The sequence below is a fragment of the Diplodia corticola genome, assembly GCF_001883845.1.
Source record: "Diplodia corticola strain CBS 112549 chromosome Unknown scaffold6, whole genome shotgun sequence".
In the NCBI taxonomy this organism is placed as follows: Eukaryota; Fungi; Ascomycota; class Dothideomycetes; order Botryosphaeriales; family Botryosphaeriaceae; genus Diplodia; species Diplodia corticola.
Window position 1 is genome coordinate 482026 of NW_017971485.1, and position 19758 is coordinate 501783.

Genomic DNA, 19758 nt, shown 5'->3' on the forward strand with positions numbered 1-19758 from the left:
AGCTTATGGTTAGCTGTGCGGGGGATTTCTGCGCGCTAGAACTAGTAACGGCGGGCGAGGGGAGCAGAGGGGTAGGCCGGCCCAGGCGGCGCGCCGCATGCAGCAACGCTCGCATGTGCAGAGCGACGAGGCAGGCCAGAGGGCGCACCGTGGAAGCGTCGGCAGGCTCTGGTCAGGTGGGCTGGGGGCAGAGGCGTGCGGCGAGTGCTTGGTGCTTGGTGCTTGGTGCTTGGTGCTTGGTGCTTGGTGCTTGCGGGGCAAGGGAGAGCCGTGGAGCGTCTTCGCAAAACAGCGCGCGGGCGGAGCTAGTGGAGTAGGTAATTCGATTTGCACCATGCTATGTATGATGGCGAGCAGTGGCACGGTGGTGTGGTGCGCCGGCATTGCACATGTCCCGACGGCTGAGCGGCCGGCGCCACGCGTGATGCGCGCTAGCGACGCTGCATGAGGACTGATGGCCGTTCACATGGTTGTGGCGATCAGGCAGTTTGTGCTACCGTGGTGGGGCAGCAAAAAATGAAGCTCGCCGCATCGCCGCAGCGCCGCATCGCCGCGCCGCGTCTCTCAGCAGCTCATGACACGCGCGCGTCGGCGAATGCCAGCGCGCGCGCGACCCCGGGCCGCCTGACGCTCAATGGTGCTCCTGCTCGTGCTAGCCTGCCGGGCACGGATGTGGCGCCCATGGCCGCGGTCCTGGACGCGGCGAGAGAATTCTATCCGAGCTGGACCATGACGGCCCACCACATCCCGCCTAGTTGGCCGAACAACTCATTCGTCAATTGCCAGCGCTCCCTCTCTCCACGCACCGCCCGAACCCTTAATTCGCAATCGATGCGCAGATGTGCCTAATCCCCCGCTGAGCAGCCCGTCCTGCCGGTCCCGCCCCAGTGACGTTTCCACCACCAACGCGTTCCCTTGCGCCATTCACTCGCCATCGCTTTGCTGAGCGCTCAACCATGTCGAGACGCCAGGGCAAGATGCCTGGCGACCCGGCCCCGTCCACCCCGAGGCTCCATCTGCCCTTCACCAGCCAGTACGTCGACGACGCCGACCTGAGCTACCAGCCTGGGGAGAGCTCCACCGCCAACACCAGGCCGCAGCCTATATCGTCACCGCCCCGGCCCACCACCAGCAGCGGAGGTTATCTCTCGTCATCCTTCACACGGACGCCCGCCCGCTCCTTCTACCACCAGGCCACTCATGGCTCAATAGGCATGCACTTACCTAATCCCTCTCCCGCCTCCGCAAAGCTTGACTAACGGCTATGCAGATACCCCAGAGTACTCGTCGCAAGGTGTGAGAGACAAGACGCAGGAACTCTCCATGCACGCCCTCTCCGAGTCCGGCTCCTTCCGCTCCCCGAGCGTCCTCGCCCATCGCCTGTCCGGGGCCGGTAGCCCGCGTGGTCGACGCCCGGCCGAGCTAGCCAACGATACTTTTGACCAGGAGGGCGCGCGGCGGGACTCTTTGGAACTGCCTTCCCCGGGCATCATCGAGGAGGAGTCGGAACCCTCCTCGCCGGAGCCTCTGCAAGAAGCCTTCCGCCCGCGGCCCGTCTCCTCGGCAGGCCCCAGGCCGCGCTCGGCTGCTACCGCCAACGGCGACCCTCATCGCGATCCTCGCCGATCGACCGACGATCGCCGAGGCCTTTCTGAGACGTCGTCGCTGCTTGCGAACAAGAGGCCGCAAAGCAGGAAGCACTATGGCTCCACCGCCAACACCGCCGCGGCGGACGTTGAGGGTCAGAGGCACGGGCCGAAGTCAAGGCCCGCAAGGTTCTGGAATCGGGTATCGGGCGCCGCCCATTCGGCCGTCAATGGGTTCCACAGGGTGACCAATCCAAAGAGCTGGGACAGAGAGGCAATTTTCCAAACCGCCGTCGTCGAGCCAGTCCATGCGGTACCGGCTGTTTTTCTTGGACTGTTGTTGAATGTGTTGGACGGGCTTTCGTACGGTGAGTGCCCCGTTGTACGTAATCTGGCTTGTGGGGTTGAGCTCTCTCCGCGTCAACACACGTTGTCGTCGCCCCTTGCCTCGAACCTGTGGAGCGCGATCCTCCAATCATGTTGGATGCTTGATTTACGCTCCCATGCCCCACAATCGCACTTGACCATGGTTGGAAAACTTCCTACTAATGCTTCGCAGGAATCATTCTTTTCCCCCTTGGTGAACCGATTTTTGCCAGTCTCGGTGTCGATGGCTTGTCCATGTTTTTCGTCAGCTGCATCGTTGCCCAGCTCGTTTACTCCCTTGGCGGCTCAACGTTCAAAGGGGCCGTCGGATCGGAGATGGTGCGTCCGCATGCGTGTCTAAACTTGCCACACTATGGCGTAAACTGACGTGATGCAGATCGAGGTGGTACCCTTCTTTCACAAGATGACTTACGTGATTATGGCGCGGATGGGGCCAGCAGAGCCCAAAGCCATCATCGCAACCGTCGTCGTGTCGTACGCCATCAGCTCCATCATCACCGGTCTTATCTTCGGCGCACTCGGCCTGTTCAAGCTCGGCAATCTCGTCAGCTTCTTCCCCCGCAACATCCTCAACGGCTGCATCGGGGGCGTTGGTTTTTTCCTATTCGTGACAGGCATCGAGGTCTCGGCTAGAATCGATGGCAACCTGGAGTACAACTTGGTTACGCTGCACAAGCTCTTCCGTGCAGACACCATTGCATTATGGACTTCGCCGCTTGCCTTGGCCATCATCTACATGGTCATCAAGCATTATTACGACCACCCGGCGCTGATGCCGGCCTTTATTGTTTTAATCACTGGCGTTTTCCACATAATTGTCGCCGCCGTATCGCATTTTAATCTTGATAAGGCACGGGATGCTGGCTGGGTTTTCGCGAAGCCAGAGTCGGGTGTGCCGTTTTATCATTTCTATACCCTCTACGGTGAGTATCTAGCGACCTCCGGCTGAAGTGCTTAGGCTAATTCAAAACAGATTTCTCGGTCGTGGATTGGTCTGCCATATTCAGGACTATCCCCACAATGTTCGCGCTGTCCTTCTTCGGCATTATTCACGTGCCGATCAATGTGCCGGCACTCGCCTTGTCGGCGAAGGAGGATGACGTGGATATTAACCGGGAGCTCGTTGCCCATGGTCTGTCGAACGGCCTGTCGGGTTTGGTGGGAAGTATCCAGGTAGGTTTCCCGAGTCTGGGATACACCGCGATGTATTGTGGAACTAACAAGCGTAGAACTACCTCGTTTACGTGAACAGCGTTATGTTTATGGATCATGGTGGCAACAGCCGCATGGCCGGTCTCATGCTTGCTGCAGCTACCACCGGCGTTTGGATGGCTGGCCCCGGAATGATCGGATATGTCCCCATCATGGTCGTCGGCACCTTGATCTTCTACCTAGGCATTGACCTACTGAAGGAGGCTCTCTGGGATACGCTAGGCAGGTTGACACTGCTCGAATATTTAACGGTATGTGACCAAGGCATGATCCTCACTCCATACACTAACGGATGGAATAGATCGTTACGATTGTCTTGATCATGGGCATCTACGACTTCGTCTGGGGTGTCCTTGCAGGGATTGTGCTGGCATGTCTCACCTACGTCGTTCAAACATCGCGAACACCAGTCATCAGGTCGACCTATAATGGAGCCATCGCGCAGTCAACAGTCCGCCGACCTCCGATGCACCAGAAGTACCTCCGCGAAGTTGGTCAGCAGGTCTACGTTGCGAAGATTGCGGGCTATCTCTTCTTCGGAACCATCGTGTCGGTCGAGAATGATATCCGTAAGTTGGTTGATGAGGAGCAATTCCGGACCCGGCCGATCCGATACGTTGTGTTGGATATGGTCCACGTGATTGGAATAGACTATTCTGCTGCCGAGGTCTTGGTACGGCTCAACCGGATCCTCCACCGCCGGAACGTCACACTGGTGATTTCGAGCATTTCTCTCAACGATGAGGTCGGCCAAGGCTTGTCTATGGTAGGCTTGTTTGCGCCAGCAGAGAGCAACGACGAGCATTGCCCGCCTCCCCAGAGGTTTGAGACTCTGAACAAGGCGCTGGAATGGTGTGAGAACGAACTGCTAGGTACTCTGCACGAGCGTGCCAGATCGTTGGGAGGTTCACCCAAAGAGGCTGGGCCACTTTCCATCACGCCACCCAAGCTCAACGGCATCGAAGCAAACCCGTTCGACGGGGCATTCAACTCGCCTCGGCGGGCTTTTCTGCATGAGGCCGCCAATCTCGCCCTCAAGGATCACAAGAACGCGACGGTCGACGAGCACAGCAACGTGCTTACGCCGGACAAGTGGAAGAACTTCGCCCAGCCCATCCCCCTCATGCTGCTGACCTTCCAAGACCTGTCTGACCGCGACATCGACTTCTGGCACCGGGCCACGCCGTACTTCCAGCGGTGCGAGTTCACGGCGGGCACGGTGCTGTACTCGCGGGGCGATGACCCCAACGGCTTTTATCTGGTCGAGAAGGGGTCGCTGCGCGCCGACTACGACCTCGAGCAGGGCCACTACTACGAGTCGATCCAGGCGGGCACCACGTGCGGCGAGCTGCCGTTCTTCAGCGAGACGGACCGCACCGGCACCGTCGCAGCCGAGACTGAGACGGTCGCGTGGCTGCTGACGCGCGAGAAGTGGAAGGAGCTGGAGAGGAAGCAGCCGGAGGTGGCGAGCGAGCTGTTGAGGATCTGTCTGAAGTTGACGAGTGAGCGGATGAATGCTATCACCTCGTAAGTTTTGTTCCTTTTCTTTTTCTTACCCCTTTTCGAACTCCCTTCTTGGCGGCGGCAGCGGCAGCGGCAGCGGCGGCAGGAGCATCCCGATCATACGCTGGCGTGATGAGCCGCTCCCGCTATTGTCGATACCTCGACAATAGTCAAGTATGGGGGTTGCGGGTGGGAACGGGGTGAGAGACGAGCGATCGACCTATCGTCAGTGGCGTTGCACACCGGTCGCTCGGTTCCCCTCTTCCTGCTCTCCGTCGGGCCGCCTACCACCGTCCTGCTCCTCCATCTCTGCTAAATCGCGGCAAAATATTAAAGGGGTCAACGCGGGGGAATTTGATTGTGTGCTGGCTAACGCGGGAGATTTTCTTTTGGCAGATACGTCCTCGTTACGGCAAGTTGAGCCGTTCGTTCACCAACCTGGCTCAACTCCCTCGCTCATCATATCATATCAATCACACACACACAAACGCATTTACCAGAGAAAAGAACATTACAGGCATCTCCATGCAGATCGTTACTTCACACGTGCAATAACACACGGGCGTGCGTGCGTCAAAGACGGACCGCTCCCTCCCTTCCTTCGGATATGAAGGTCGGGCTCAGGTCCTTATTACCGATCCGATTGTCTGTTCCGATTTAAGGCGGGCGATAGCATTTCTACTTTTAATGGCTTTTTGGAAATCAGTGGTGGAGGCGCGGGTTTCGATTCCTTATTTGTTTGTCATCGTCAGCCAGCCAATATGAATTTCGAACATGTGGAAACAAAACTATTGGCATGAGAGAAGAAAAGTATTGGTTTTCTTTTTTTTTTTCCCCCTTTCCTTTCCAGTGGGGGTTGTATCGGCTCTCTTCCTCTCTCTGTGCGTGTGTATCTGTGTGATTATGAGGCCCTTTCTCTCTGTGTGGGTGGGTGTATGTGAGAGCCGCGAGTGAGCTTTGACGTCGAGGTGGGTGCGGTGGGGCGTGCGTGGAATCACAACGGGTCGGGCGGGAGATGAGGTGCATGTTGAGCGGGCGCGTCGTACGTCCCTCTTTTTCTTTGCTTTTTCAACATCGATCGTAGGGCTGGGGTGGCCGGTATGTATGTGCTTGGAAGGGAAGGGAGGGAGATGATATTGGTGATTAGTCAAAGGGAAGAAAGAAAGGAGGATCGGTCCCGTCCGTGGGAAAAAACGGGTTCGAGGGGTGAACAGTGTTTATTCGCTCTCTCTTGCACGTGTGTGCGCGCACGCTCTTTCGTCTCTTTTTCTCTTGACCTTCTGCGAGATGGAGCGAGCGGGGGCACGGGCACGGCCCACTAGTCGCGGTCGTTTGGGTGGTCAAAGTTTTTTAAGTTGGAGTGGCGTGTGTGTTCGGGAGCGTTGTATGATGCGTGCGCGTGTGGGATGTGATAAGTGGCGAGGAGGAGAGTGGTATGTGTGTTTGTTTGTTTGCTTGTTTGTTTGTTTGTTTGTAGAATTTGTAGGTCTGTGTGTCTTGTATGAAGATGTGTATGCTTGGATGTGTAGTTATGCTTTGTATATCTTGTTCTCATGAAAAGAGAGAAAAAAGCTTTGAAGCATTGGCGGCCTGAGCTTGTATTGGTACTTGGCCCTGAGTCTTGGCCTTGATCGAAGGAAGGGAAGGAAGGGAAGGATGGAAGGGTGAAAAAGAGACCGAGATTTGCGGCTTCCCGAACAACCGCAGATAAGTGATTTCTTCCATGTGGGGTTCCTTTCCAATGATGCTGCGGGTATTGTGTCTGTTGATGGCAATGATGTGAGGGTTGGTGTGATTGCGCACTGGAGCATTTCTCAATGCTTGGACTCGTCCGAGGCGCGGGAGAAATGGGAAAGGGAAGTGGGCATGAATGCTTGGACTGGGGATTCAATTCTGTTATCAAATTGTCGAACGAGGTCATCATGAAGTGCATGGACGGAGCAACATCAATCACTCGTTCGGCTGATTGACCCGGGACGGGCGTTGCCGGATTATTGCCACAGGCCAACGGCCCTAGTCGTGCGTCCTACTAGTCCAAGAGATTTCTCGGAGAACGTGGGATGACGTTCAAATGGGAGAGGGAGAAGGGATAGTGCGGAGAAGAAAGGGTGAAGATAGGGAAAGCTTCTAGAAGGTGGACGGAGTGACGATCAGGGTAAAGAATCATTCGTCGGTGCACGATGAGGGCGATCTCTGTGGCGAGGATGGGATTTGGCGTGGTTTTTCGTCTGGCCGTGACGATGTTAGCTCGTTGGTGTTGCGACCCAAGCCAGTCAGCAATCAAACCACCAATCTCGGGCGTAGATGACATGCATGGATGGCTTATCCCGTGAAAGCTTAACGTCCGTATGATAGCTTAGCTCCTCGTCTGCATTGATTGCCGCATTATTTTTTATTTTTTTGTTCTCGAAGTTTTCCGACTGCATTTGATGTGCGCGCTATGCGGGCACGGCGGCACGGGTTCGTATCGATTCTGCTCTGCATTCGTCTCGCTTCGTTGCCGTTGTCATGATCGATGGAATATTCTGTGGAATGTTCTCTCGCTTCGTGGGCACAGGGGGTTTGTGCTGACGTGCTGAGGGAACGCATGGTGGTTGATGATGGTGAGGCCTGAGCCACCACGGCGTCGATCCCTGTCTTATTTCTACGCGTCTAGGTTTGCCCCTCTCGGCGGCCGTTGCCCAGACCGAAGCTAGACCGCGTGCGATAGGGCTCGAGGCAGAAGGTACGAGGGCGATCGAGGCCGTTGGCATGATCGCATCGTCGAAATCTGCCGGCAGACGATTTCCAATGAACATCCATGCTCCATATCTCCGGAGGAGGGGTCAGACAGAGTGGAGCGCGTGCCACTGGCGCCGCGCATGTGCTGGACTTGTTTTGCTGGAGATTTGTTGATGTCGAAATGAGATTGGGAAGCAACCGACGGGCGCCTCCCGTCGAGGACCCACCCTGGGCGCGAAGGCTGGCCCACAGACGCCCAGTAGGGAGGATCTCATTTCTAAGAATCCGGCAGTGCTTGCGGCTCGCGCGCGTGGGCATTGGGACTCTTGGGAGGCCAGCTCGGCGACAGCAGAGAGGGACGGGCGACAGAAGCCAGTGAGCCTTCGGGGCGGAGAGAGCTAGGTGTTCGCGCCGGTCGAGCGCACCGAGGCGGTGAGCACAACAGCCCTGCATGGCGAACCGGGGACCGCTGCTCGCTGTCAGGGGTCGCGGTTGGACGGCGGCGGGCCCGTACCAGCAGAGGTTTAGCCAGGCGGTTGCTAGCTAGCTGGCAGCCTGGCACCTGGCAGGCCTCCATGGCGCCGGCTCCCCGAAGAGGTTACCCACGATGCAGCGTTTTCCCTCTCTGCCTCGGGCAAGCGCGTTTGACACAGATTACTTAATGCAGGATCTGGGAGCATATGGCCGCGAGCATGGCCGCGAGCATGGCCGCGAGCGTGGCCGGCGGAGCTCGAATTCTGCTGGCCCGCGGTGGCCGGGGCAATCTGGGAGTGCTGGGCGTTTCAGCAGGCGCTTCACGATGGCGGTTGTTTTGTGGTTCTGGGATCTGGCAGATTTGCCTCTCGTGATGCGCCGCCCAGCCCGTTCACCGCTTCTGGCGTGCCTGCCATGTACGTAGGCGGGACGTAGTACGCTCGTGGTATCCACGGTACCGGCGCCTGCTCTCTCGAATAGCGTCGCTCGTACTCTCTTCGCCCTGCCGTCGGCGGTGCCGGCCAGCGGTTTCCTTCGCGGTGAGCCTGTGGCTCTGTCCGAATCGGGAGTCGGAACGTGACCCGAGAGCGCGTCGGTCATTGAGATCAGCCCGCGCGGGATCAAAAACGAGGGTGGCCGGCGTGCGTCCCGAGGGGCGTTGGGAGGCTCTTTTGTTCATGTGGGTGGCTTGCGTGGTACAAAGCGCTTGCCGGCGCTCTGGCTGCGGGCTGGGCTGACCGCCGCGATGAACAACTAGCGTTCGGCGGCGCTAGCCAACGAAAGGGGGGTCGCGCTGACTCGCCTGTACTGTGGCCGTCTGTGGCCGGCGGCGGATCTCTGGCAGGGGAAGACGAGGCTCCGTGCGCGCCCAAGCTGGCTTCTGGTTGGCAGAGCAGGCGTCGGCGGAGGCCCCCTGCTGCAAAATCCGCACTAACACTACTTGTGCCCCCCCAGGGCCCCAACCGCAGTACATGGCGATCCCCGCGGCGGCAGAATTTCCCGTGAGCTGGCTGGCTGCCTGCGCTGCCGCTCGGGGCGCGCACGTGAGGCGGGAGCGCGCTGGCGGCGGGGCGGCAGGAATAGTCGCGCACTCGCAGCCTGGCTGGCGTGCCGTTTGCCATCTGGCGTCCGCGCCCGCGCATTGGACGGCGCCCACGTCGCGAGCCCGGCCTCGAGATGAGCGAACCCTGGTGCGCCTCCACCCTGCGTCGCGTGCCGACCCAAGGATCTGCGCAGCCCATTTGCTGCGAAGAGGCTAAGGCCTGTAATCTCTTCCGCGCTCCACCAGCGTCCCGTGCGCAGCCTTGGCGGGTGCTGGTGCTCTGGGCTGGTGCTCGCGGCCGGTGCGCGGCGGCTTGTGCTTGATGCTGATGCTCGCTGGGCCAGCATGCGCGCAGCGGTGCCGGGCGATGTGCGCCGACACAGAAGAGCTGCTCCAGCCTCCAGCACCAGCGCGGGCGGGCGCGCCATGGCCTGATGACCGTGGCCGGCGTAGGCGCGCCGGTGGGGAGGCCCGCGGCCGGAACCCTGCTGCAGCCGTCCCAGATGGGCTACGAGCGACACGCGCGACTGATAACGTCAAAGGTTTCAGGGAGGCCGCGATCGCGACGGGTTGCGGCGGCCGTCTGCAATTGCTGGCGGTGTTTGGCCTGGGGTGTCATGCGACCAGATGGCGCCCGTTGTCGCACTTGCGCCGGCCAGGGCGACGCAGCAGCTCCAAGCCCAAGCTTAGGCGCCGTGCATAAATATTATGACGATTGGCCCGCGTGAATCACGTTTATTGCTGATTGTCAGAGAAGCCTAGCGCAAATTGCCAAACGTCGCTTCGGCGCTCTCTCCCTAGTACTCGTTGCCCCTGCGCCTAGCCATCAAAACCACCGCGCCCGCTCGCTCGTCCTACTTCATCCGCCTTCGCGCTGCTTCTGCTACACTCCAACTCGCCTCACCTCACGGTCGTCGAGCTTGGCCTGTTGCATTGCTGCTTGCTTTTCAGAGATACCCTTGATACCCTTGTCCTTTTCTATCCACTCCACTTCCGTCGACGCGCCAGCCCGTCGACTTTTCTACACCCGCAAGCCTAATACCCGCTCACCACAACCACCACACTCCCACCACAATGTCTGACGCGAAGCCTGTCGAGACCCCGGTCGCCGAGCCGGTCGCCGCTGAGGCTCCCATCGACACTCCCGCCGCCGTCGAGGCTGCCCCCGCCGAGGAGGCAAAGACGGAGGAGGCTCCTGCCACCACCGAGGCGCCCGCCGCTGAGGCCGCTGCTGAGGCCGCTGAGCCCGCCGCCGCCACCACCGAGGAGACCACCGCCCTCCCCAAGGAGGAGAAGACCGCCGAGGGCGAGGTCAAGATCACCGCTGAGCCCGTCTACTCTGGCGCCCTCGGCTACAAGGCCCCTGGTCTGATCAAGTACGCTTCCCCGCTCACCGCGCTTCTACATGCGCCCGTTTGCTAACCCTAGCCTCGCAGGGGCCTTACTTTCTCCAAGAAGTACTTCTGGTTCGGCGAGGAGGAGGCCGTCCCCAAGGACAGCCTGAACGGCTTCCTCCGCGGCGAGAAGGGCGAGCACGGCCACTCTGCCGTCGCCTGGGCCAGCAAGACGGGCAAGGGCCTGCTTTTCTTCGCCAAGCACGCTGACCAGAAGGCCACCCCTGAGGGTGTCCTGAAGCTGGTGCGTTCCGATCGCTCGATCGCTGAAGAAATCACATGCTGACGAGCAGATGCAGGCCGACGCCACTGAGGTCGCCAAGGAGGGCAACAAGGTTTTCTCCTTCAAGCTCCACGGCCACAAGCACTCTTTCGAGGCCACCAACGCCACCGAGCGCGACGGCTGGGTTGTCGCCCTTGAGAAGACCGTTGAGGAGGCCAAGGAGGCCACCGAGGCCGTCACCGCCAGCGAGGAGTACAAGGAGACCTTCGAGAAGCTCGGTAAGTTTCGTCACATCTGAGGCAAGTGTTGTTGGGGCGTGCGTCAATGCACGCACGCTGCGCTTCGCTTGCTTCCGCATCGTGCTATGTGGATCCAGCTAACGCCTCGCTTAGGCAAGCCCGCCGCTCCCGCTGCCGCCGCTAAGGCTGAGGAGACCGCCCCCAAGAAGAGCACCGAGGTTAAGCCTGAGGGCGAGGAGCGCCGCGGCTCTTCCTCCTCCAGCTCCGGCGAGGATGCTGATGGCAAGAAGAAGAAGAGCAAGAAGACCAAGTCCCGCTCTCAGTCCCGCAAGAGGGCCTCCGTTTTCGGCGGTCTTCTCGGCAAGAAGGAGCACGAGAAGAAGGAGGTGAAGAAGGAGGAGACCAAGGAGGAGGAGGCCAAGAAGGAGGGCGAGGAGGCTGAGGAGCCCAAGGCTGAGGCTGCTACTGAGGCCCCTGCTGGTAAGTCGACGAAACAACCTTCTTTCGATATGCCTGATACTAACGGTTCTTTAGCTGAGGCTGCCGCTGAGGCTGCCGCTCCCGCTGAGGAGGCTAAGCCCGCCGAGGGTGAGGCCAAGCCTGAAGAGGCCAAGGTCGAGGAGGCCAAGCCCACGCCCAAGGCCAACAAGCGCACTTCCATCTTCGGTGGTTTCTTCGAGAAGGTTCGCAGCCCTACCGTTGAGAAGAAGGAGTCTGAGGCCGCTCCCGTCGTTCCCCCCAAGGACGGCGAGGCCGCCCCCGCTGCCAACGAGGAGGCCGTCAAGGCTCTCGAGGGCGAGGAGGCCAAGCCCGCTGAGGAGGCTCCCAAGACCGCTGATGGCGAGGCTCCCGCTGCTGCCACCGCCACCACTCCCGCTAAGGAGAAGGGCGGTTTCTTCAGCAAGTTCGCCAAGGCCAAGTCTCCGGCCACCACCCCCGCCGCCACCGAGGCTCCCAAGGAGGAGGCCAAGCCCGTCGAGGGTGAGGCCGCTCCCGCCGCTGAGGGCGAGGCTGCTGGCACCTCGGCCACTGCCGCCGCCGCTCCCGCTGCCCCCGAGTTGAGCAAGGAGAAGCGCCGCACCTCTTTCTTCGGCAACTTCGGTGCCAAGAACAACGCCACTGAGGGCGAGACTGAGGGCGAGAAGAAGCGTGGTCTCGGCGGTCTGTTCCGCAACCCCAGCAAGGCTGCCAAGGACAAGAAGGAGAAGAAGGAGCCCACGACCCCCGCCAAGGTCGAGGAGGAGGCTGAGAACAAGGCCGAGGAGACGCCCGCCACCGAGGAGGCCAAGCCGGAGGGCGAGGAGGAGAAGAAGGAGGACGAGGAGAACAAGGCCGCCATTGGCGATGTCGTCCCTGACGCGGTTGCCGTTGGCCAGTCCTCGACTCCCGCTGTCCAGGCCACTGCGTAAGCGCAAAGGTGTGGTGGGATTCTTCCTCCCTCGACGACTGCCACGACGCAATGACGGAAAAGTTGGGCACCGCAAGCCGCTGTCACTTGGTTGAAGTACCACAACGCGAGCTACCACCACTCTTCTAACCGACAAATACCAAAACTTTCGCAGTACACTCAAAACCCAGTACTCTCTCCCACTCACCGTCGTCTCTCATTTGGGGTATGCTTATTTTGCATTTGCGGCTGTTGGCGGTCTCTCGTTCCTACCTCGTCTAGATTGATACCACCATTGCGCATTTGTGTTCAGTGCACTTTTTTCGTTTGGTTCTTTTGTTTTTTGTCTCGTTGCTCTGGGTTTGAGGCAACTGCGTATACCCCCTTGATACCCTGCGTACTAGCCTTATCAGGATATGTACAAGCGGCCACTAGGGCACCGAAACTCTCGTAATATCTAATAGAAAAAAATCGTCTTTGGTACAAACTCAGGTTCCCCAGTGCCAAGTGCTCCGTGATGGTGCGCCAGAACGACCAGACGCCTGCCCCAAGCTCGGCGGGGCAGTGAGTTGGCAAAGCCTTATTCGTATGCACAGACGGCGGCAGATTGAGCGGCGACAGGATTAGCAACGCGAGGGCGATGGCTGCCGTATCTCGACGGGCCGTGGGGGCAGCCACTGGACAGCATGTGCCGGGCGGAGGCGGCTCAGCAGCTGGTGTCCCACGGCGCAGGGCCTAGAATCCGGCACTTGATCACGTACAGTACAATAAGGTTGCGCGGCTCGCGGACAGAAGACCAGCTCATCCGCTCTCCACCCGCAGCTCGCTCGCAAGTCAGCGCTGCAGTTCTGGGTCCGCGACGCTGTACCTGTCCAATCCCTGACTCCGTTGCATCATCCGCATGCACTGCAGCCTTGTTCTGCTCGCGGCCTTCGTTCCTCTCCACCAGGACCTCTCCCATTGAGCGCGATTGATTTGAACCTCCAGCTAGCTTGCGGAAACGAACCGCCGCACGCCGCCTGGCCTTCTTCCAGCTCTGCACATCTGCACTACCCGCCTACTGACCCCTACCGTCACACGCTCGTTGAAGAAGCCCTCTCACGTTTTGGACTGCGATCGACGCATCGACACCGTTCGCGCCGCCGCGATCGGAACTGCTGCAACCGCCCGCCGCGCCGCAGCCGCGCCCGCTGATGCGCCTGCCAGCCCTGCAACTTTTGCGACAGAGCTCTCGTGCTCGCATCTTTGTTTGATGGATTAGAAGGACCCGCGAAGGAATAGTCATGGTAAGCAAACCCCGTTCTTGTTCTCTGCGCTCGAGCATTTATTCTGGTCAACGCCATGTCTTTCGTTCTGCGACATTACGTGCTTCTCGTTGCGCTTCAAGGCATGCGCACGCGGCTTGCATGCCGAACGACCACCTTCCAATTCCTCTCCAAGATCCCGTTCCTCGCCATGCTCTGCCGCGCATGATGCAGTCTCAGACGACGCACCTCAATTTCATCTTCGCCTCTTTTTACTCCACCTCCGGTAAAAAGAAACCATGGGGATCTATCGCATTTGCGCCGGCAAAGTGCACGGCATGCCCAGTAGTCCACACTGAAACTGACTATTGCGGCTGGTGCACAACAGGGCTGCTGTCTTTCCACCCAACGCCGTAGCGGCCGCGGGGGTTCCGCCAATGGCTCGTCGCCTCCAGGCGGCGGCGGCGGCAATAACACATCCATTATCCCCTCCTCCAACGGCGCCGCTGCTGTGCCTCACGACCACGCGGTCGACGACTCGTCGCGCGCCAACATCAACAACCCAGCCTCGTCGCTCCTGGTGCCCCAGCCGCACTCGGCCCAGTCCTTCTTGTCAACGTCGGCCTCGGACGACAACTCGCCCCGCCCGTCGGATGTGGTGGTAGATCATGACACAACTCCTGGAGGAGGAGGGGTGGGAGGAAGCAGCGGCTGGCGACTGATGGGGCGGAGGGGCAGCAGAAACATCCCCGCATCCTCCGCCGCCGCCGTCGCAGCAGCAGCAGCAGCAGCATCACAATCCACGGCGACGAAGAAGGACAGCCGTCCCAACAAGCCGCTGGTCGCGATCGACCGCGGACGCAGGTGCAAAGGCCCCGTGCTGGACGGCGGGCTGGCGGCGTCACCGTCGCTGCAACAACACGGTGGCGGCGGCGGCGGGAGCTACCGCAAGGGGAGCGTGAGCGGCAGCGCTCGCGCCGTCTCCGCGGGCGGACCGGTCCTCACGCGGGCGCGCCTCGAGAAGGAGCGCAACGCCTTCTGGGACACGCGCGTCACGGGCCACGCGGAGATATGGGGCGCCGTGCGGCTGGCGGCGGAGCTGGTGAGGGGAGGGGATGTGGCGAGCGCGCAGGGGGTGCTGGATGCGGCGGGCGCGACGTGCCCGACGGGGGAGATGTGGAGGGGCGTGTTCGACGAGTGGGGGATTGAGTACAGAGTGCCGGAGTGGGCGGTCGTGGAGCCGGCGGGCGTGGTGGAGGTGGACGATGATGGTGGAGAGGACGACGATGGAGAAGACGGGGTCGAGGAGCAGAGCCTTGCGGAGGAGAAGGGGAAGGGGAAGATGGGCGAGATTGTCAACGTGAGGGCGAGGCTTAGCGATCGGGGGACAGACGTGGTGGTTCAGGTGGGGATGGAGGAGAGGGTGAGTGCGGCCGTTGCGAGGATCGTGGAGGCGGCGAAGGTGAGTGGTATTGTCCTCTTCTTCTGCGGCTGGCTCTGCCAGCTATATGCATGCGAGCCCGGAGGAAGAAGCCTATTCGCTCCATGGGAGGTCGGGGCTGACCAACAAGCAGTTACCTGCCACCACCCGCGTCAGGATCGCCTACTTGGGCAAGATTCTTCGCGAGCACGACAGTCTTGCTGCGCAGGGCTACAGCGAGGGGCACGTCGTCAATGCGCTTGTCTTCTAGACGGAGCACACGCAGACGTCAAGTCTTCCTTTTCAGCATCGGATACCACTTTGTTTTGCATGCGCAATGGCATGGCGGCGGAGTCTAGGGCAAAGCGCGCGGGGAATGTTCATGGTAGTAATACTGTCGTTGTAGTCTTAACTATATACCCTGGGGGACTGGGAGGGCATTTTGATGAAGTTGTTTCAACGCGGCTGGCGCCCAAGCTTCCCCTGCTCTGCTGAGAGCGTGGCTCAATCGGGCGCAGTGTCGGCGACAAAGCAGTTGCACCGCATGAAACGCTGCGCAATTCGTCCTGTCGAGCCGTTGGATTCACACGACGCGCAGGGGAGTGTTGCACAGGCAGATGACGTCGCAGCGACGTTTGTTCCATGTTGCACGGCGCTGGGCGGAGAGGGTTTTGCCGATGCTTTGTAGCCCTAGCGGCCACAACACACACCACCACCTGCGAAGCTTCCCTTCTCCAACCACCCCCGCGACTCGCCATTGCCTCGAGCTCGCCCCATCAATCGCGTCATCCGCGTCGAGCTTCATCGCCCGTCGCCAACGAACCAGCCGGCCCACCATGCTCGCCCGCACAGCTCTCGCTCGCCTGAGAGCCAAGGTACCAAGTGCTGCCGCACGCGACGTCGCGCAGCTCTCGCGCCAGCTCCGCATCGCCCTCGCGTCCACCATCACCGCCGCCAACAATGCCGGCACCGCCGCCCCTCTGAGCATCGCTCAATTCCAACGCATCCGCGGCTACGCGACCGCGACCGCGACCAAGACTCGCGCATCGGCCGCGACCAAGAAGGCGCCGGCCAAGAAGGCGACCGCGACCAAGAAGGCCGCACCGGCCAAGAAGCCTGCCGCGAAAAAGAAGCCTGCCGCGAAGAAGAAGCCTGCCGCCAAGCCTAAGAAGAAGGTTGCCGTCAAGCCCAAGAAGGCGGAGCTGACAGAAGTCCAGCTGCAGAGGCTGGAGAAGCGCAAGGCGCGCATTGCTGAGCAGAAGCAGAAGGATAAAATCAAGGAGCTGAAGGAGACGGCTCTGAAGGAACCTAAGCTCAAGGCCGTATCGCCTTTCCATATCCTGCTGGTGGAGACCGTCGCAAAGGACGGCGCGCCGAATGGCGTCGGTGAGATCGCGAAGGCCGTGTCTCAGAAGCTCAAGAGTCTGGCCCCGTCCGAGCTGGAGGTACGTCGGTCCAACGTCTGCTCTGTTTTTTTTTTTTTTCCTTGCGCCGTGACCTGGAACGCTCGAATTGGAGTTGGGACTGATGCATTCACAGCGTCTCAACCGCGTTGCGATCGAGAACAGCGAGGCCAACAAGGCAGCCCACAAGAAGTGGGTTGAGAGCTACACTCCGCTGCAGATCAGGCATGCGAACATCGCGCGCCGCCAGCTGAAGTCAAAGCTTGCCACCTACTCCAAGCCCCCGATCCACGACGATCGTGCCGTCTTGCAGCCGCGCTCCCCGTACATCCACTTCACTCTGGAGCGCTACGCGAGCGGCGAGCTGAAGAACATCAATATCCGTGAGGCGGCCAAGCTGATTGGCAAGGAGTGGAAGGCACTCAGCGCTTCAGACAAGAAGGTTCGTTTAATGTTTCACTTCTTTCTCCCTTCTCGGGCAAGCTTGCTAACTCTTCGTACCGCAATAGAAATACGAGGACCTGGCCGCCGAAGACAAGGAGGTCTACTTCCGCAAGTTCAAGAGCGTTTACGGCTACGAGTCCGCTTCCGCCCCCAAGGCCTAAGGGGATTGACAATGGGATTACCATCGCAGTAGCAGCGGCTTGTGTGTCCCGTTTCCGACAGTACGAAATGATTCGTAGATTGAAACCGGATCCTATGTCATCGTCATATCCTCTTTCGCGCCAAAGCCTGTGATATCAATGATCGGTTTTTCTCGCAATTATGGATGAAGCATAAACTACTCGTCATTGTCATTATCACTGTCGTCTAATATGCTGTCCAGTCGTCTCGATATGTACTACTCTTCTCTTTGATGTTGACCCAACATTTATCTGTCTGTCGCTGTCCCTGTCCGTTTGCTTGTGTATCTCCTGTGTACGGGCCCCTCCTTTCTCGATATCCTATATGAGGCTTTTCTGGTGGATGACCCCCCATCACCATTGATGATTCGAACACTTGTCAAGCTAAGTTTGTTCCTTTCTTCATCTGCACCTATCTACATCTAGAGAGGGAGGGGGATATGATATTTTCATCTGGTTGATTGGTTTCGATCGGTGAGCTTGGGAATTTATACCTCTCCTTCTCCTTCTCGTTTTTCTTCCCTGTGTCGTTTTTCACGCGGCGGACGGGGAGGGGAATGTGTGCATTTGCGTGTTTCCTCATTCATCATGCCTTTCCTTTCTATATCTTTTTTATTTGTGCTCAGACTCGGATAGAAACAATATGCGAAATCAAAGACTACTTTTCCTATCTCTCTCTCTCTCTCTCTCTTTGTCTGACACACATCTACAAAATATACCTGAACCCCACCGGCCTCGCCTCCTCGCCCAGGCCCAGGCCGTCCCTCCTCGCGCCCGCGGCGGCGGCGGCGGCCACTCCCTCGGCATCCTCGACCTCCCCGCGCTCCAAGTCGCGATTGCGGGCGGCCAAGACGAAGCGGATGGCCAGGGCGAGCAGGGCGACGAGCAGGGCGGCGGTGGCGGTGGCGGCGCCGCCGGGGACGTAGCGCGGGCCGGACGACGAGGGGTACATGTAGGGCCCGTAGATGTTGGCGCTGTTGCCGACCATGTTGGCGAAGGAGATGCAGGCGCTGCGCTTGACGAGCGGCCGCGGGAAGGTGTTGGCGACCCAGGTGATGACGATTTGGTAGCCGGCGACGGCGCCCATCTGTTTGTTTTGGTGGAGGTGTTAGGTTAGGGATGGAGGGGGGAGGGGAGGGGAAGGTGAAGGGGGAGTACACGTACCGGCATGAGGAAGATGGCGAAGAAGCGGGCGTTGATGTTCAGCGTGGCGATGCATATGATGTTGCCGACGCAGGAGATCATGCTGAGGCACACGATGTGGATGCTGCGGTCGCCGGAGCGGCCGGACGTCCAGGTGACGAAGAGGCCGACGAGGAAGGTGGCGATCCAGACGGGGGCGGTGATGAGGAGGGTCTCGATCTTGCCGTAGCCGAGGGTCTCGACGACGGTGGGGAAGAAGTACTGGAAGGTCTGGGAGAGGAGCGAGGCGTGCTGGAGGAGGGTGAAGATGTAGAGCTTCGGGTCGCGCATGGCGAGCTTGACGCCGTCGAGGACCGTGGACGCCGTGGCTTCGTCGGCCTCGCCCGTGTCGTCGACGAGGCGCCATTGCGCGTAGCTGCGCTCTTGGGGCGTCAGCCAGCGCGTGTTGGCCGGGTAGTCGGGGAGCACCACGGCCGCGACCAGCGCGACGCCGACGGTGATGACGCCTGTGACGGGCGGCTTGATGTGAGTATGGACAGCTGCACGCAACCACCGACCGCCTACCGCCTACCGCCTAGTACTGACCTTCGATGATGAACAGCCATCTCCACCCGGAAATGCCGTGCGCCATGTGCAGATTGCCCAGGCAGCCCGCGCCCAGGAGCCCGCCGAACGCGTTTGCCAGCGCGCTGCCCGCGTAGAAGCGGGAGATGCGGTGCGCCAGCTCCGCCCGAGTATACCACGAGCTCATCAGGAAGATGGCGCCCGCAAAGAAGGGCGCTTCGGCGAATCCGAGGAAGAAACGGGCGGCGACCAGGCCGCCGAAGCTCTGGGTCGCGGCCTGCGCCGCCGAGATGGCGCCCCAGATGGCCATGCAGACGCCCAGGTACATGGACGGACGGATGCGCGTGAGGAGGAGGTTGGACGGGATTTGCATCAGAAGATAGCCCTTGGTGCGACGAGTGAGCCGGCCGTTTCATCTCACGCGCGCTGGCCGGTACTCACCACGAAGAGAATGCTGGTGGCGAGATTGTAATCCGTGCCCACCATGTTCAGATCCTCCTCGAGCGTGCCGAGGCGGGCTTGGGCAAGGTTACTGGGACACGGTCAGCCGGGGGTTGCAGCTGAAGAAGGACGGGGTTTGGTGCTGACCTCCGGTCGAGAAAGTTGAGCAGGTACATGAGGATGAGCAGCGGCAACAGGTGCCAATCGACCTTCCGCATGAGCTTCTTCTTCATGTAGTGATGCCACTCGTCGTCCTTGGCCTCGAATTCCCGGTAGAGCGCGGCCTGCTCGGCATCGACGCCTTTTTGCGGCGCTGGGAGCACTCCATGGTCCTTGTCTGGATCGGGGTACTCGACGAAGTCCGCCGTCGGCTTGTTGTCCTCGTCGTGGTGCAGCGCCATGGTCGCTTCGCACAAACTGCAGTGGGCGAAGTGGACGGGGAAAGCAGATGCGCGCGATCAAGAGCCGGCAGGCGATTGGGTTTTATGGCATGGCACGTCGGAAGTCGTTCGACGGCCGAAGCGGAAACTAATCCGCCATGGGGGAGTGATAGCCACCCCGTTCGACTTCGTGGCGCCAGCAATTGCGGGCGAACAGTGGTCAAGGTGACGTTGGTGGGGCTTCGCAACCAGCAACGCGGGGAAAGCATGCGGAGAAGTCGATCTCCCCCGGCTTTTGGTTTCGTGGCGTCTTTGCCTCGAGCGAGCGAACCCGCGGTCTTCGTTCCGCGGGGGGGGGGGGGGGGGGGGGGG

The 19758-nt window shown here is 60.1% G+C and overlaps 5 protein-coding genes across 5 annotated transcripts; 4 read left to right on the top strand and 1 right to left on the bottom strand.

Annotated features, from left to right (window-relative positions):
* Positions 1–956: 956 nt before the first annotated feature.
* On the top strand, positions 957–4716 carry BKCO1_6000173 (sulfate transporter; the record flags this gene model as incomplete). The annotated part of the gene is made up of 7 exons (XM_020277820.1): positions 957–1140; positions 1271–1954; positions 2146–2291; positions 2350–2896; positions 2947–3146; positions 3203–3436; positions 3487–4716. The coding sequence occupies 7 exons, from the start codon at positions 957–959 to the stop codon at positions 4714–4716; spliced, it is 3225 nt and encodes a 1074-aa protein (XP_020133831.1).
* Positions 4717–9999: 5283 nt separating this feature from the next.
* Positions 10000–12190, top strand: BKCO1_6000174 (immunogenic protein; the record flags this gene model as incomplete). Its single annotated transcript, XM_020277821.1, has 5 exons — positions 10000–10301; positions 10362–10563; positions 10619–10820; positions 10935–11261; positions 11316–12190. The coding sequence occupies 5 exons, from the start codon at positions 10000–10002 to the stop codon at positions 12188–12190; spliced, it is 1908 nt and encodes a 635-aa protein (XP_020133834.1).
* Positions 12191–13637: 1447 nt separating this feature from the next.
* BKCO1_6000175 (ubiquitin domain-containing protein) lies at positions 13638–15103 on the top strand (the record flags this gene model as incomplete). Its single annotated transcript, XM_020277822.1, has 3 exons — positions 13638–13741; positions 13830–14874; positions 14987–15103. The coding sequence occupies 3 exons, from the start codon at positions 13638–13640 to the stop codon at positions 15101–15103; spliced, it is 1266 nt and encodes a 421-aa protein (XP_020133833.1).
* A 565-nt stretch (positions 15104–15668) lies between these two features.
* Positions 15669–16840, top strand: BKCO1_6000176 (hmg box protein; the record flags this gene model as incomplete). Its single annotated transcript, XM_020277823.1, has 3 exons — positions 15669–16277; positions 16372–16677; positions 16745–16840. 3 exons carry the CDS (start codon positions 15669–15671, stop codon positions 16838–16840), a joined length of 1011 nt encoding a protein of 336 aa, XP_020133836.1.
* Positions 16841–17564: 724 nt separating this feature from the next.
* Positions 17565–19407, bottom strand: BKCO1_6000177 (major facilitator superfamily transporter; the record flags this gene model as incomplete). The annotated part of the gene is made up of 5 exons (XM_020277824.1): positions 17565–17945; positions 18023–18507; positions 18587–18950; positions 19007–19097; positions 19154–19407. 5 exons carry the CDS (start codon positions 19405–19407, stop codon positions 17565–17567), a joined length of 1575 nt encoding a protein of 524 aa, XP_020133835.1.
* Between the last annotated feature and the right edge of the window lie 351 nt (positions 19408–19758).